Genomic DNA, 16,374 nt, shown 5'->3' on the forward strand with positions numbered 1-16,374 from the left:
CATACCATTAGGATGACTACTATGAAAAACCAGAAAATACTAAGTGAGGAGGGGAGGTAGAGAAACTGAAACACTAACCATGGGAATGTAAAATGGTGCAGCCACTACAGAAAACTACAGAAAATGGTGCAGCCACTACAGAAAACTTATGGTGGTTCCTTAAAAAATTAAAAATAAAATTACCATATGATCCAGGAATTCCACTTATGGGAATATATTCAAAGAAACTGAAAGCAGGTACTTCAGCAGATGTGCTCATGCAGGTAAGTCCATGTTCATATCCACATTATTCACAATTACTAAAAGGTAGAAGCAAATCAAGTGTCCATCAGCAGACAATTGGGTAAACAAAATGTGGTACATACATATATACAATGGAGCATTATTTAGCCTTGAAAAGAAAGGAAATTCTGATATATACTACAACATGGATGAACCTTAAGGACATTATGCTAAGTGAAATAAAGTACTCACAAAAAGATGAATACTATATAATTTTCACTAATCTGTAATACCTACAGTAGTTAAAATCATAGAGACAGAAAGAATGGTGGCTGGGTAGAGGAGGGAATGAGGAGTTATTTTTAATGGGTATAGGGTTTCAGTTTTACAAGATGGAAAGAGTTCTGGGCATTGTGCAATACCATGAATATACTTAACACTACTTATCTGTATACATAAAATTGGTTCAGATGGTAAATTTTATGTTATGTATATTTTACCACAATTAAAAGTTTTTTAAGGGTTTGAGCAATGGAGAATTAAACTTCAGTGTGTTGAAGGGCATCTTTGTTCTTTCCACAGTTTGGCGACTGTGGCCATTGCTGCTATAAACATTGGGGTACAGATGGCCTTTCTTTTCACTACATCTATATCTTTGGGGTAAATACCCAGTATAAGGAAGATGTGGTCCATATACACTATGGAGAATTATGCCTCCATCAGAAAGGATGAATACCCAACTTTTGTAGCAACATGGACGGGACTGGAAGAGATTATGCTGAGTGAAATAAGTCAAGCAGAGAGAGTCAATTTATCATATGGTTTCACTTATTTGTGGAGCATAACAAATAGCATGGAGGACAAGGGGAGTTAGGAGAAGGGAGTTGAGGGAAATTGGAAGGGGAGGTGAACCATGAGAGACTATGGACTCTGAAAAACAATCTGAGGGTTTTGAAGGGGTGGGGGGGTGGGAGGTTGGGGGAACCAGGTGATGGGTATTGGAGAGGGCACGGATTGCATGAAGCACTGGGTGTGGTGCAAAAATAATGAATACTGTTAACGCTGAAAATAAATTTTAAAAATTAAAAAAAATATATAAAAAAAAAACTTCAGTGTGTAGAATAAATGTGAATAGACTTGAAGAAGGATGATGAAAAGGTTTTTCTAACCAAATAAAGAGTTTTGAGGCCCTAGACTCAGAAGTGAGGGCATTAGAAAGGTATAGCGATAATAAAGACACAGAGCTGTGATCACAGCTCTTCTCAAACCTCCTTCCTAAATAAGTCTGTACCATTGGGTTTTGGGTTGTTTTTGTTTTCTTTTCTTTAATGTTTGCTTTTGTCAGTGTTAGCCTCTAGATGTTTAGGGAGCAGGGATGACTCCTTTAGGTATAGCACCCAGCACCTCAGACAGAAGCTTAGTAACTGCTATGTTGAGAACATGTATTGGCTGGGCAGCAATAATTATAAAAGAACACTGGCCTGGTTTTGATACCAGTTCAGTTTCCATAAGCATGAAAAGTGATAGGGTTTTACTGATGTCTTAAATATTTCAATCCTAGTAATTATTTGAATAAAATTTGAACCCCAAAACTATGATGAAAGCCTGAAACTTATAACTCATATGAAACTGACGAGCTTTTCAAACCTCTATGTCTGGACAGCTTGTGGTCATCAGTGACCCCCACATCAAGATTGATCCTGACTACTCAGTGTATGTTAAGGCCAAAGAACAGGGCTTCTTTGTGAAGAATCATGAAGGAGGAGACTTTGAAGGGGTTTGCTGGCCTGGTAAGATAGCACTTTATGCACTTTTTAATTTCACTTCATAGTCCCAATTAATGAAGGTTGCATGGCCGTCACCCTCATTTCTTAAAGATGTCCCTTGCCACAGTGTAAGGACCATTAAGAGAGAGAGGGTATTACCTTCTTCTCTCTCTGCCCTAACATCTGGTACAGTGTGCTTTGTATACATTTATCAATGAATGAATAAAAAAATAAGCACTCTATTTCTCTAACCAAACAAAAATAAAAAGCCAAGGAATAAGAAATGGAGAGGAGAAGAAAATAAAGAGTTCTCACAGTCTCTCCCTGTGAATTTTCTGAGCCTTGTTAGCCCACAGTTGTGACTTCCCAGGTTTTCATGAGGGACCTCAGCTGCTTCCAGCAACTCTGGATTCTTTGTTTCAGAAATTATTAGTTTCAAGCCTTGGTAGAAACCTGAGGACAAAGAGGAATCCCCACTCCGTCATATCCTGGCACTCAGTCACAAATTCATGTGCTGCAGAGACCCCATGCATTCCTTTCCCCTTACACCACTCATGAACACTTCGTTCTCTTTTAAGGACAGAAGGGTCACTCTAGGATATTTGCCATGCTTACTTGGGCTGTCTTGGGCCATCTGTGAGGGACAAGCTCCATCTGGGTGCTTGTTCGTTGGCCTTCCCCTGGGCCTCTCAGATTGGGAGGTCTAGTGATTATCACTGGAGTCCAGCATGGCCTTCGCTTCTTGCCAGATGGTGCCTCTGCATCATCCGTCTTACGTCTGAGATGCCCCATGATCAGGCAGCTTTTACATCTTTACCACACATCCTAGCATGAGCACCACTGTTTCTCACAGTCTACTCTTCTGCCTCTACAGGTCTCTCCTCTTACCTGGATTTCACCAATCCCAAAGTCAGAGAGTGGTATTCAGGTCTTTTCACTTTCTCTGCTTATCAGGTTTGTTTTTGTTCTTTTGCTCTTTCCTAGTTACTTGGAAGGATGAAAGAAGAAAAAACATGATTGAATAGAACTACTCTACTTTATTGAGTAGCTCTTGATAAATAATACTTGGATGAAAACACAAGGATGGCACCCACATTACAGACTTTAATGGCCAGGAAAGGTGGCATATTAATTACCAAATGCACAAAAGCTGTGACTTTTACCTCCATTATAATAGACTCTGTGACATATCAAAGTACTTAATAAGACATTTGTATTTCCAAATTAATACATAAACTTTACATAAAATAATATTCTATAGTTTATTTAAAGATGATGATAGGGTATTTATGAGAATATCTTGCAAAGTGTAATGTGACATTAAAGGTAAGGTTTAGGGGTGCCTGGGTGGCTCAGTCAGTTAAGCATCTGCCTTTGGCTCAGGTCATAATTACAGAGTCCTGGGATCAAGCCCCACATCAGGCTCCTGGCTCAGTGGAGAGCCTGCTTCCCCCTCTCCCTCTACCTCTGCCCCTCTACCTGCTTTTGCTCTCTCTCTAATAAAAAAATAAAATCGTTTTTAAAAAGGTGTAATAAAACTTGAAATTAAAAAGGTATAATAATAAATCAATCCTTAAAATATTCTAAGAACCCCAGAGAGGTCACTTGTAGAGAATGGTTTTCAGCCAATTTTGAAGAGGATAGTGATGCCTCGTATAAATTGAATTATTTGCTGTGTGCCAAACTCTGTGCTAAGCAGTTTCTGTACATTTTACCATTTCATCTTCACAAATACTTCTGAAGTTGGAGCTATAATTCTAATCCCACAGATGAGGAAATTGATATATGAACAAGTTTCAAACCCTGCTCAGGGGTGCCTGGGTGGTTCAGTGGGTTAAGCCTCTGCCTTCGGCTCAGGTCATGATCTCAGGGTCTTGGGATCAAGCCCCGCATCATGCTCTCTGTTCAGCAGGGATCCTACTTCCCCCTCTCTCTCTGCCTGTCTCTCTGCCTACTTGTGATCTGTCAAATAAATAAATAAAATCTTAAGAAAAAAAACAAACAAACAGAATCCTGCTCAGTTAACCCATGTCAGTAAGTGGTGGACCCAAGATTTGAATTCAGTCTGTTTGTCTCTCACGTCCGATCTTAACCACTAAACTCTGGTTCTCAGTATCATGTATTAGGACACAGAAAACAACTTAGAGCAGGGATACCTAACAGGCGAAATCTGGCCATGTTCACTCATTTCTCTACTGTCTATGGCTATTTTCACACTATATCAGAGTTGAGTTATTGAAAAAGAGGCCTATAGTCAGCAGAGTAGAAAAAGTTATCCGGCCTTTTCCAGAAAACATTTGCCAACCCCTGACTTGGAGAGTGCTACAGAAAGGGAGTTAAAGTAGTTAAATATTTGGAAAGCATATAGCCTTGTTCATGTGTATAAGCCTGACGATTCACAGACCTGTACCCCTGGGACAAATAATACAGTGTATGTTAGTAAAAACAATTAATAAAAAAAAAAGTATACATGTTTAGAAATAGTTGAATATAAAGAGTCAAAAGAATATACATGAGTCTCCCCTTAGGCATTTGAACAACTGGCATGTGTGTGAGAAAGCCCATGAACTCTGTGGCATCCCAGAAGGCAAGCCAGGCCCACTAAGAGGATGTTACAAGGGCAGGACTTTTAGAAAGTAATGGAATGAGCTTCCTGAGGGACTCCCTGTCCCTGTTGCTACTGAGTCACATGCTCAGAGACCAGGGAGTCTATAAAAGGGATTTCAACACCATGTTAACTAACATGCAGCCCCTTCCTACTCTAAATTGAAAATTCTGTGTAGAACACAAACTCTAGACCATTTCAAAGTAGGGACACCTGGGTGGCTCAGTCGGTTAAGTGTCTGCCTTTGGCTTAGGTCATGATCCCAGGGTCGAAGGATCAAGTCTCACATCAGGTTCCTTACTCAATAGGGATCCTGCTTTTCCCTCTACCTGCCGCTCCCCCTACTTGTGTGCTTACACTCTCTCTCTCTGGCAAATAAAAATAAAAATAAAAATCTTTAATTAAAAAACAATCTTTCAAAGTATTAGAAGGAAGGCAGAATCTTATCATGGAAAGCTTTAATTGCCTTTAGTTAAGAGTTGTAGCAGATGATGGATGTTCTAGAATCTAAATGTCAGCATTCACAACCTTTCCTGTATGAGGGTTCACCAGAGTAAGTCTTGGAGTGGGCATGCTGGGCAGTTGTATTTCACAGACAATACCACACAGCATTTTTTCATTCATCGACAAATATTTACCGGGAACCTTCTGTGTTGAGCTACTGTTCTAGGTGTTTGGAATTTATTATGAACAAAATTCCCTGCCCTGTGGATCTTTTATTGTAGCACTGGGACAAAAGAGAGAGCGTAGATAAGAAACACAGTAATAATAAATTAAATGGAGTATACAAGAGGAATAGGGTGGCTTTCATATTAACATCATCACTATAGGAGTATTGCATTGACCAAAGAAGAAATTTATTTCCTAGGGATCTACTGACATCCTCTACATATGGAATGACATGAATGAGCCCTCCGTATTTAGAGGGCCAGAGCTAACCATGCAGAAGAATGCCATTCATCACGGCAATTGGGAGCACAGGGAACTTCACAACATCTATGGTTTTTATCAGGTAAAACATCCATAAAGAAGCCACTTGGACCCATGTGCCCTGCCTTTTGGGTTGAAAGTCATTTGTAATAGCCGTACTATGTTGTTCATTTCTCTTTGTGTGACTTTTCTGATGACTGCAATGGATCTTACCAGGTTGTAGCCAATGCAGGACTTATTTCTTTCTTTGCACCCTTTTCTTTCTCTAATGAACTTGATGAATTACAGAGTTAGGAGATTAATGGTACCATGAAAGATCTTCCTTGACAGGAGTCATTAATAAATAGCATTGGAGGGCGCCTGGGTGGCTCAGTGGGTTAAGCCGCTGCCTTCCGCTCAGGTCATGATCTCAGGGTCCTGGGATCGAGTCCCGCATCGGGCTCTCTGCTCAGCAGGGAGCCTGCTTCCCTCTCTCTCTCTGCCTGCCTCTCCGTCTACTTGTGAGCTCTCTCTGTCAAATAAATAAATAAAATCTTTAAAAATAAAAAAATAAATAGCATTGGATACCTCAAAACTTCTTTTGAAGTAAAGTAGGCAATGTATAATACATAAACAAAGGCAATTAAAACAAATGTTTTAAAATTTTACAAATGGGGCTTCCTGGGTGGCTCAGTCAGTTAAGCATTTGCCTTTGGCTCAGGTTATGATCCCAGGGTCCTGGGATTGAACCCTGAGTCAGGCTCCCAGCTCAGCAGGAAATCTGTTTTTCTCTCTTCCTCTGGCACTCCACGCCACTCGTGCTCTTGCTCTCTCTAATAAATAAAATCTTTTTTTTTTTTAAATGAAATTTCACAAATGTCTAAAATGGCAAGTCTCTTACCAGGGGAATAAGATTTAGAACATAGAGGGGCACCTGGGTAGCTCAGTCGTTAAGCATCTGCCTTTGGCTCAGGTCATGATCCCAGGATCCTGGGATGGAGCCCCACATTGGGCTCCCTGTTCAGTGGGAAACCTGCTTCTCCCTCTCCCACTCCCTCTGCTTGTGTTCCCTCTCTTTCTGTGTCTCTCTCGTCAAATAAATAAAATCTTATTTTAAAAGATTTAGAACATAGATGTAGAATTTCTAAAACTAGGGTTTTGTTTTTTTTTTAAGATTTTATTTGACAGATCACAAGTAGGCAGAGAGGCAGGCAGAGGGTCGGGGGGAAGCAGGCTCCCCGCCGAGCAGAGAGCAGATGCAGGGCTCAATCCCAGGACCCCGTGGTCATGACCTGAGCTGAAGGCAGAGTCTTAACCCACTGAGCCACCCAGGCACCCCTAAAAACGGGTTTTTAAATGTAGAAAGCCTTTATTAACTACTTAGCCTTCCCATTAGAAGGTGGTAGAATTGTCTTCCATTTGCCAATCACATCCAAAACATTAGTCAGTTATTATTTGCCCTAATTGATATCCATTGTTCTTTCTTATTTTCACTGTGACTATGTTCCTGTGGCCCTCCCACCAACTGGTCTATTTTCCAGTGTGAGCTACTGGCTACATATAGCACAGTTCAGATAGTATGTGTTTACTTCTTTAAAAGTCTCTTGCTATAACTGCAAACTACTACAGAGAATTTTCTTATGTAAGCCAGGTCCAGTCATTTAACCTCTCTGAATCTCAGTTTTTTGTTCTCGTTTTTTTTTTATCAATGAAAATGGTCAATCTCAGACGTCTATAGATTATATGAGAAAATTTTATAAAATACCTAGTTATAATAAGCATTGAATATGTTAGCATATTATTTACTATTTTTATTTCTATTTTGATCAAAGATAATTTTCCACTCTTAATAGGGGAATTTAGAGTAGTTTCATTACATCATGAAAATTATTTGGTGGATTTATTTTCATATTTCCCATGTTACCTTCCCACCTACTATTTACTTTTTGCATGTCCAGTAGCTTATTAGGGATGTCTGCACAATGCTCTAATCTGATCATCCCTTTGAAATTTTTTCTCCTTTGTCTTTGTAGCAAATGGCTACCGCAGAAGGACTAATACAACGATCTAAGGGAAAGGAGAGACCCTTTGTTCTTACCCGTTCTTTCTTTGCTGGATCACAAAAGTATGGTAAGGAATGGCACATACCATCAGAATTAAACCTAAATTAGCAGCCTTTTTTTTTTTTTTTTTAACCATTTGTGGCGATTGGGCATGCCTTTGATTGTAGCAAGTGACATGCCCTGAAGTATGCCTTTTGTCCTGTGAGACACATCTATTTTAATAAAGTTTAGTTACTTATTTCCCATTGAAGAAATGGCCACTTAGTTGCTGGGAGAATGACTTCATAGTATCTCAGTTTGCTGGGATGGTCATCTCTGATTCTGTTCAATTTGTCTAAACCAGGGAAAATACACTTCTTAGACATTCCCTCAACCACCTGTTTCACTTAGCCATGACTTAAAATAGACCTGGCTGTTGCTTCTGGTCAGGGTCATCTATAACTGGATTCATTTTACTAGCTAATGCAGATCTAATTCAACTTAGCCACCTTTCAGCAGGAAGGCTATTTTAAGTCCCCTGTTTAGTTAAGTTAGTTATTTTAGTTATTAATACTGTTAAATTAATTAAATTAAATTAATATTGTTAGTTTAAGTATTTTAAGTCCCCTGCCCAGTTACCTAAGTAACTGGGAGCTTAGGTCCTAGTTTGAAGAATCCAGCCTTTACTGTATTATAGACATTATTATTTTCCAACCCTGAAAACCAGCCCCTGGGGCACCCTTCAAAAGGCCAAAATACTGTCATCTCAGGCAAAGATTCATGTGCAGAAAGATGCTCACCACATTGGTTCCTGAAGCAAAAAATGAAATATAAATAAAGGAATATTTATAAAAATATGATATATGCATATGATAGACTATTTTAAGACTATTTAAAATTGTAGCCTCAGGGCACCTGAGTGGCTCAGTGGGTTAAAGCCTCTGCCTTCAGCTCGGGCCACGATCTCAGGGTCCTGGGATCAAGCCACGCATCAGGCTCTCCGCTCAGCAGGGAGCCTGCTTCCCCCACCCCCCTGCTTGCGTCTCTGCCTACTTGTAATCTCTGTCAAGTGAATAAATAAAATCTTTTAAAAAAAATAAAATAAAATAAAATTGTAGCCTCAATTGCATGAGCAAATGTTTGTGACATCATGATAAGTGGGGGGAAAAAAGCAGAATGCTTAAATGTGTTTGTAGTATATTATCATGATTTTGTTTTAAAAATATAGATAGGAATCTAAATCAGTAAGTTTAGGGGCGCCTGGGTGGCTCAGTGGGTTAAGCCTCTGCCTTCGGCTCCGGTCATTATTCTAGGGTCCTGGGATCGAGCCCCGAATCAGGCTCTCTGCTCAGCGGAGAGCCTGCTTCTCCCTCTCTCTCTGCCTGCCTCTCTGCCAACTTGTGATCTCTGTCAAATAAATAAAATCTTTTAAAAAAAAATCAGTAAGTTTAGTACCTTGGTGATTATGAGTGATTTTTAAATTTTCTTCTTTTTACCTATCCCTATTTTCCATGTTCTCTACAAGTGTCATTTTTAATCACTAAAAAAAGTCAAGTGTTTTTAATGAAAACACTTTAAAGTGGCAGTTAAAAAAAGATGATAAAAGATATGCATACTAAGTAATCTCTGATCCTTTAAATATTGGCCTACTGACTAGCCTTCAGTGCTCAGTGTGAAACTCAGCCTGCCCCAAAGTGTGGCAATTTGCAGAGAACACCACTGTGTCAAGTGTTAAGCTTAGACTGATAGTCAGAGAGCGCTTCTGACTGAACACCATATGAGACATGAAAAGATCTGCATGCTTTTACATGAACTTTCTTTCTTAATGAGAATACCACCATGTCGACTTCGTAATCATTTTATCTCATTTGAAGTCAAGGCGAAATTATTAGAGTATCTTTAAAAACAAAAAAACAATCCCTCGAAAAGATTCTTCTTTGCTGCCCATATAACAGCCAAAAATTTCTGTGGAAGATTAAAACAAAAATAGCTACCAAAGCTATTTTGATAGAAGATAGACGAAAATGCTTCAGGACTAATCTAGATTTAGTAAAACAAGACATTTTTTTTCTTTTGTGGATCTCTTTAATGGTATATAATCTTCACAAATTCTTTTCTATTATACAGTATCAAGAGCAGTGGCTTTAGAGTCAGACTGCCTGAGCTTAGTCCTGCCTCTACCACATAGTAACTATGTTACTGGGGGTATATTAGAACCACCCCTATTTGCCATATTTATGTCATCTGTAAAATGAAGTTAAATAGTGCTTACCCGGTAGGGTTGTGATGATTCAAGTGGGCTACTACAGGCAAGGTAGACTCACCTGGCTCAGTAAGGGCTTGTAAGCGTTAACTATCTTTTTTGCTACTATGATGTCTCCTTTATGTAGTCTGTACCACTCCTCTTAAATTATAGAGGGGTTTTTTTTTTTTTTTTTGAGAGGAGGTAGAGGAATAGACATATAAATCAGTGGGACAGAATAAAGAATCCAGAAAGAGTCCAACACAGAGATGATCAATTAATTAGGAACAGAGTTGCCAAGGCAATTCAGAGGAGAAAGGAGTTTTTCAATAAACAGTGTCAGAACACTGAGTAAGGAGTTGGGGGGAGGAAGGAGAGGGAAAAAATCTCGACCCTTACCTCTCAGTACCCAAAAAGTAATTCGAAATGGAATATAGACCTAAACTATAAAAGCTAAAACAAAAAACTTCTAAAAGGAAACATAAAAAAATCTTTGTGATTTTGAGATAGAAAAGATTTCTCAGATAGAACACAAAAAGCATGAACCATAAAAGGAAAAGAAGTGCTAATCTGTACTTCCATCAAACTTAAAAACCTCTACCCTTTCAAAGATATTTAAAAAATGAAAGTCAAGCCACAGATTAGAGAAAATATCTGCAATATACATATATATCTGTCAAAGAACTTGTATCTAAAATATATAAAGAACTTTTACAGTTAAAGACATCTACTTTTGGGGCGCCTGGGTGGCTTAGTGGGTTAAGCCGCTGCCTTTGGCTCAGGTCATGATCTCAGGGTCCTGGGATCGAGTCCTGCATCGGGCTCTCTGCTCAGCAGGGATCCTGCTTCTCTCTCTCTCTCTCTCTCTCTCTCTCTCTCTCTCTCTCTCTCTGCCTGCCTCTCTGTCTACTTGTGATCTCTGTCAAATAAATAAATAAAATATTAAAAAATAAAGACATCTACTTTTAAAAATAAGGAAAAGATTTGAATAGACACTTTACAAAAGAAGACACATGAATGATCAATAAATACATGAAATGATGCTCAACCTTATTAGTCTGTAGGGAAATACAAATTGAAACCACAGAGAGACATCACTACACATCCATTACAATAGCTAGAATTAAAAAGACTGACACTACCAACTGTTGCCAAGAATGTAGAGTGACTGAAATGGTCATGTACTGATACTGCAAAAGCAGTATAGCCATGTGCCAAACACTTTGGAGTTTTCTTTAAAAAAAAAAAAAAAAAAAAAAGATTTTATTTATTTGAGAGAGAGAGAGAGCACAAGCAGGGTGGGGGGCAGGGTGCTGTGGGGAGATGGGGAGAGAGAATCTTAAGCAGACTCTACACTGAGCACAGAGTCTGATGCGGGGCTTGATCTCATCACCCTGAGATCATCATCTGAGCTGAAACCAGCCGACTGTGCCACCCAGGCACCCCCAGTTTGGAGGGTTTTATTTATTTATTTGACAGACAGATCACAAATAGGCAGAGAGGCAGTCAGAGCGGGGCAGGGGTGGGAGGTGGGAAGCAGGCTCCCCGCCCAGCAGAGAGCCCGATGCAGGGCTTGATCCCAGGACCCTGGGATCATGACCTGAGCCGAAGGCAGAGGCTTTAACCCACTGAGCCACCCAGGTGCCACTGGAGTTTTTTAAGTGTTCAACATACACTGAACATAGACCCACCAATTCCCCTCCCAACTAGTTACCCAAGAGAAATCAAAAACGTACATCATGCAAAGACACAAATGTTTATAGCAGCTTCTTCATAATAGCCAAAACTTGGGAAGAATTCAGATGTCCCTCAGTAGGTGACTGGATAAACAACTTGTGGTAGATCCATATATGGAATACTATTAATCAAATAAAAAGAAATAAGCTACACCATCATGCTGAGTGAAAAAAACTAGAACACAAAATAGTATGTTTTATGTTACCGTTTATATGAAATTCTGGAAAAGACTTCAAGAACTTAGATCAACAGTTGGGTAAAGTGGAGGATTATTCACTACGAAGAAGCCCATGTAATCTTTTACAATTAAAGAAATGGTTCTGTACCCTGATTGTGGTGACAGTTACAGGTTTCAAAACTCATCAAACTCTTCACTTAAAATAGGTACATTTATTATATGTAAATTATATTTTAGTAAGGTTGATTTTTTTTTAAAAAGATTTTATTTCTTTATTTGACAGAAATCACAAGTAGGCAGAGAGGCTGGCAGAGAGAGAGGAAGGGAAACAGGCTCCCTGCTGAGCAAAGAGCTCAGTGCGGGGCTTGATCCCAAGACCCTGAGATCATGACCTGAGCCGAAGACAGAGGCTTAACCCACTGAGCCACTCAGGCGCTCCCAGTAAAGTTGATTTTTTAAATGTTTCTCCTAAAATCAGGCTGGAGTTATACTTCAAAAAAATAAGTGCCATTTCAGAACATTTTTCACAAAATGTGAAAAGATTTTAAGAACTTCTTCACATTAGAAGATTAATATATTTTCATTGCAGAAACCAGAATTTATATATTTTAAGGTCAGAAAGAAATGTTTTCCCTTATATTAACTTGTCTATTTCAAATAAGGAATCTATGAAATTGACTGCATGGGCTGATTTGTGATTTTTTTTTTTTAATACCTTGTTACCGGTGATCCAAGGTGCTGTGTGGACAGGTGACAACACAGCAGAATGGAGCTACCTGAAAATTTCTATCCCTATGTTACTCACCCTCAGCATTACTGGGATCTCTTTTTGCGGAGGTAAGATGATATCTGCAGGCTTGAAGTGAGAGAAAATAAAAAGCAAGGGTGTTTTCCGTCAAGGCTGGTCATAAGTGCCTTCTCATTAGCAGTTTCCAGCAGGGATAACTGTGGGAACAAGAAAATGAGGAAAGTGAAAGGATGCTTCCAGTTTGTCTTGTCTGAAATGAGGACATGAAATAAAGTCATCAGAGAGCCTGAGTGCTTCTTTCCCTCTTTTTCTGATTCCTTCTTAGATGCTCTTGAGAACTGAATTTCTTTTCCTGAAACATACCTTTTCTTCTTCAAAGTGAGAAAAATGGAGAGTACAAAGAATTTAGCAAATCAGAAATCAGCCTTACAGAAATGCTTTTTACTCAGCAGGTTTAAAATTTTATGACATATTTTAACTTAAAAAAAAGATAAGCTCTTGGGAAAGATAAATTTAGTTAAAATACGATTCCCTGATGGACTGCCTTCCCTAAATCCTAGTAATTCTCTGCAGATGAGAAATCTCAATATGGAGGGTGCTCAGCATATGAATAGTTCCCGCTGCTCCTTGTTTTCTGTTGGAATAGAAGTTAACATCACTTTTTTTAAGATTTTTTTTTTATTTATTTGACAGACACAACGAGAGAGGGGACACAAGCAGGGGGAGTGGGAGAGGGAGAAGCAAGCTTCCTGCCAAGGAGGCAGCCCCATATGGGTCCTATGGGGGACCCCAATATCACAACCCAAGCCGAAAGCAGCCGCCCAACAACTGAGCCATCCAGGCACCCCTAACATCACTTTTTGATAGATGTTTTTCTTATGGCATTGGTCCACATACAAGGAATATGTATCCTGCTTAAGGACTAAACATGAAATTATACCTAAAATTTCTAATTCTGATTGTTTTTCTTTAGTTCTACAATTTTTATCTTGCTTGAGCTACTGCTTTCAAAAGGAAATCAAGGGGTGCCTGGATGGCTCAGTTGGTTAAGTGTCTGCCTTGGGCTAGGATCCTGGGAATGAGCCCCACCTCCGGCTCTCTGCTCAGCAAGGAGCCCACTTCTCTCTCTCTCCCTCTCCCTACCACTCGCCCTGCTTGTGCTCACTCTCTGTCAAGTAAATAATATCTTAAAAAAAAAATCAATTGCCAAAACCCCCACCACACTACTAAACACAGACGTAATGAATCATGTCAACATTTTGCAATTTCTAGGCTTGGGAACATACAGAAATGTTGATCTTGTAGTAAAACCTCTGACTTTTTTTTTTTAAGATTGTATTTATTTATTTGAGAGACAGAGCACAAGCAGGGAGTAAGGGCAGTGGGAGAGAGACAAGCAGGCTCCCCTCTGAGCAGGTAGCCCACTGTGGAGCTCAGTGAGGGGCTTGATCCCAGGACCCTGGAAGGCAGATGTTTAAGGAACTGAGCCACCCAGGCTCCCCAAACCTCAGACCTTTTGATAAGAGAGGATTCAAAGAGAATATGGTCAGATCCCCCAAACAGGCAAAGTTTTTAAATATGTGCCCCCTAATTTCAGGCCACAGTGTTGTTCTGGGATTTTATAAGTGCACATACAGCACATTTGTCCTGGCAGTCTTCAAGCCCTTATCTTACCTGGGTGCAACGTTTGTTAGAAGCCTGGTTGCCTCACTGGGCCTCTCTGCCTCACTCAGCCTCTCTCCCACTGTCTAATCAGCTGACGTAGGCGGCTTCATTGGGAATCCGGAGGCAGAGCTGCTAGTGCGATGGTACCAGGCTGGAGCCTACCAGCCTTTCTTCCGTGGCCACGCCACCATGAACACCAAGCGGCGGGAACCCTGGCTCTTTGGGGAGGAATACACCCGGCTCATCCGGGAAGCCATCCGGCAGCGCTACACCCTCCTGCCCTATTGGTATTCTCTGTTCTACTGCGCACACGTGACAGCCCAGCCAGTCATGAGGTAAACAGGCTTCACCGGTTGCGGGCTCCAGCAGCCTGCAACACCAGAAAACCCCCTGGCCATTGGGGAATGGAGTAATTACACCGTGATTTCAAGAGAAAAGCCATGTGTTTCATCAAGTACCCTTCAGATTACTGAGCACCAACTGTGAGCAAGCAGGGCCAAAGAGTTAAGGTCTAAGAAAAACCACATCCCCTGCTACTTTGTGATTCAAGTGTTAATATTTGAGAGGAGACCGATTTTTCAAAGAAAAAGAAGTGACCGTAACTGAATTTGCTGTTTAATCCACAAGAATCCTCTCATGAAGAATAATTTATTCTGCCAGTCTAGGCTCTATCTTACCTTAGGGTTAAACCATTCCAAGTTTGAGGTGAACATTTTTCCCAGTGTGTAAATTATATTCTGATCCTATTTTAGAGGCAGGATGTGAAAAAGCAATTTTCTAGGTTAGAGAATGATGCAGAGACACACATAATACAATGAGGCTTCCAGATCAGCTGATCCTAAACCTGGCTCAGATGAGAATCACCAGGGGAGCTCTTTAAAACTATAGATTCCAGGGCCACACCTCCAGATCTACTAGGAATCTCCTTGGGTAGGTCTCAGGATCTAGATTTGTTAGACATTTCCCTCGTGATTCTAGACATTAACCAGATTGAGACTACTGCTTCCTTACTACTATTCAGTAGGAAAGGGATACATTATTACAAAGGCTGGTGAATAAACTAAAAGTAAGTTTCTCTTACTAAAGAATACCCTTTACTCATGAGGTTGAAAAAAAATAAAAGAACCATTAGGTTGATATCCAGATGCACAGATATTGAAGATTTTATTATCATTTAAGCCCAGATGCCTCCTAGATAGTTGTATAAAACAATAATTAAAAAAAAAAAACCAAAAACACACAAGTTTCTCAACCCTCCAAAACCACTGCCTGCTTGAAAACAAGTAATACCAATTCTTTTCTTTTAAATAGATAATGATTAAGGATGCATGAAAGGCTGTGGCAGCATGAAAACATGGCACAGATTTTGTATCATTATAAACTATGGTTTTACAAACAATTTGTTCCATGCTGAATGTGTTAAGCATTTGATTTGTACAGAACTCTTAATTCTGCCTTCAGAGTAGTACTTAGTACTCAACAATCAGAAGGAAAAATTATAGGTACCAGAATTCTCAATCTTTCATTGGAGCATTTCAGCAAGTAAATAGCTTTTTCACATTAGAAAATATATAGTAATCCTACCAGTTGCTCATAAAATCTTAAATCATGAAGAGTCTTGGCTATTTGGTTTTTCCAATTTCCTTTGAGTAATTATAAAATTGAAATTATAAGTGATTTAACCGCAATAAAACATCTAATGATGTTGAAATAAGAATTTTTTTTCTCTTACCGCAGACCTCTGTGGATAGAGTTCCCAGAGGAATTAGACACTTTTGGGGTAGAAGATGGATACATGCTGGGTGAGCATTTCTTGATTAATTATTGTTATGATAAATGCTGTAATTATGTTTTTGTTACATTTCCTAGTATAAGAGCACTAAAGAAAAATAAATCCCTAGTCTCAAGAAAACTAAAAAATAAAAGTAAAAGAAATTCTGTCATTAAGATTTTTAGTATATTAGTGGAATGATAACTCTCTTCTGTGGAATGATAGATCTCTTCTCACTTCTCATGTTGTTAACTTCATATAAATCCATTCTATTTGTGGACGCAATTTGAGATTCTTGTTCTGGGTCCACTCCTGAGCCTAATGATACCCCTATAAGGAATGGAAGTAGAAAACAGTAGACCAGATGGTCACAGTAAAGATTGAGAGCTTACTTCATAGGTAAAATACAGTAATTGGTGGTGGTGGTGGTGATGGCCTCTTTTTAAACAAGGATTGACCACCAAATCCAGGATATGGAAGTTTATCATC

At 39.5% G+C, this 16,374-nt stretch overlaps 1 protein-coding gene across 1 annotated transcript in view; it reads left to right on the top strand.

Annotated features, from left to right (window-relative positions):
* LOC111138887 (glucosidase alpha, neutral C) overlaps positions 1-16,374 on the top strand; it is a 71,347-nt gene that overhangs the window by 38,069 nt on the left and 16,904 nt on the right. Inside the window, exons 13-19 of the mRNA XM_022490839.1 lie at positions 1,886-2,012; positions 2,863-2,942; positions 5,462-5,605; positions 7,536-7,632; positions 12,437-12,538; positions 14,206-14,449; positions 15,852-15,916. Coding sequence (XP_022346547.1) covers positions 1,886-2,012; positions 2,863-2,942; positions 5,462-5,605; positions 7,536-7,632; positions 12,437-12,538; positions 14,206-14,449; positions 15,852-15,916 — 859 coding nt within the window. The remainder of the gene's footprint in view (positions 1-1,885; positions 2,013-2,862; positions 2,943-5,461; positions 5,606-7,535; positions 7,633-12,436; positions 12,539-14,205; positions 14,450-15,851; positions 15,917-16,374) is intronic.

Source organism: Enhydra lutris, unplaced genomic scaffold, assembly GCF_002288905.1.
Source record: "Enhydra lutris kenyoni isolate GAN:26980312 unplaced genomic scaffold, ASM228890v2 scaffoldscaffold4, whole genome shotgun sequence".
NCBI classification, from domain to species: domain Eukaryota; kingdom Metazoa; phylum Chordata; class Mammalia; order Carnivora; family Mustelidae; genus Enhydra; species Enhydra lutris.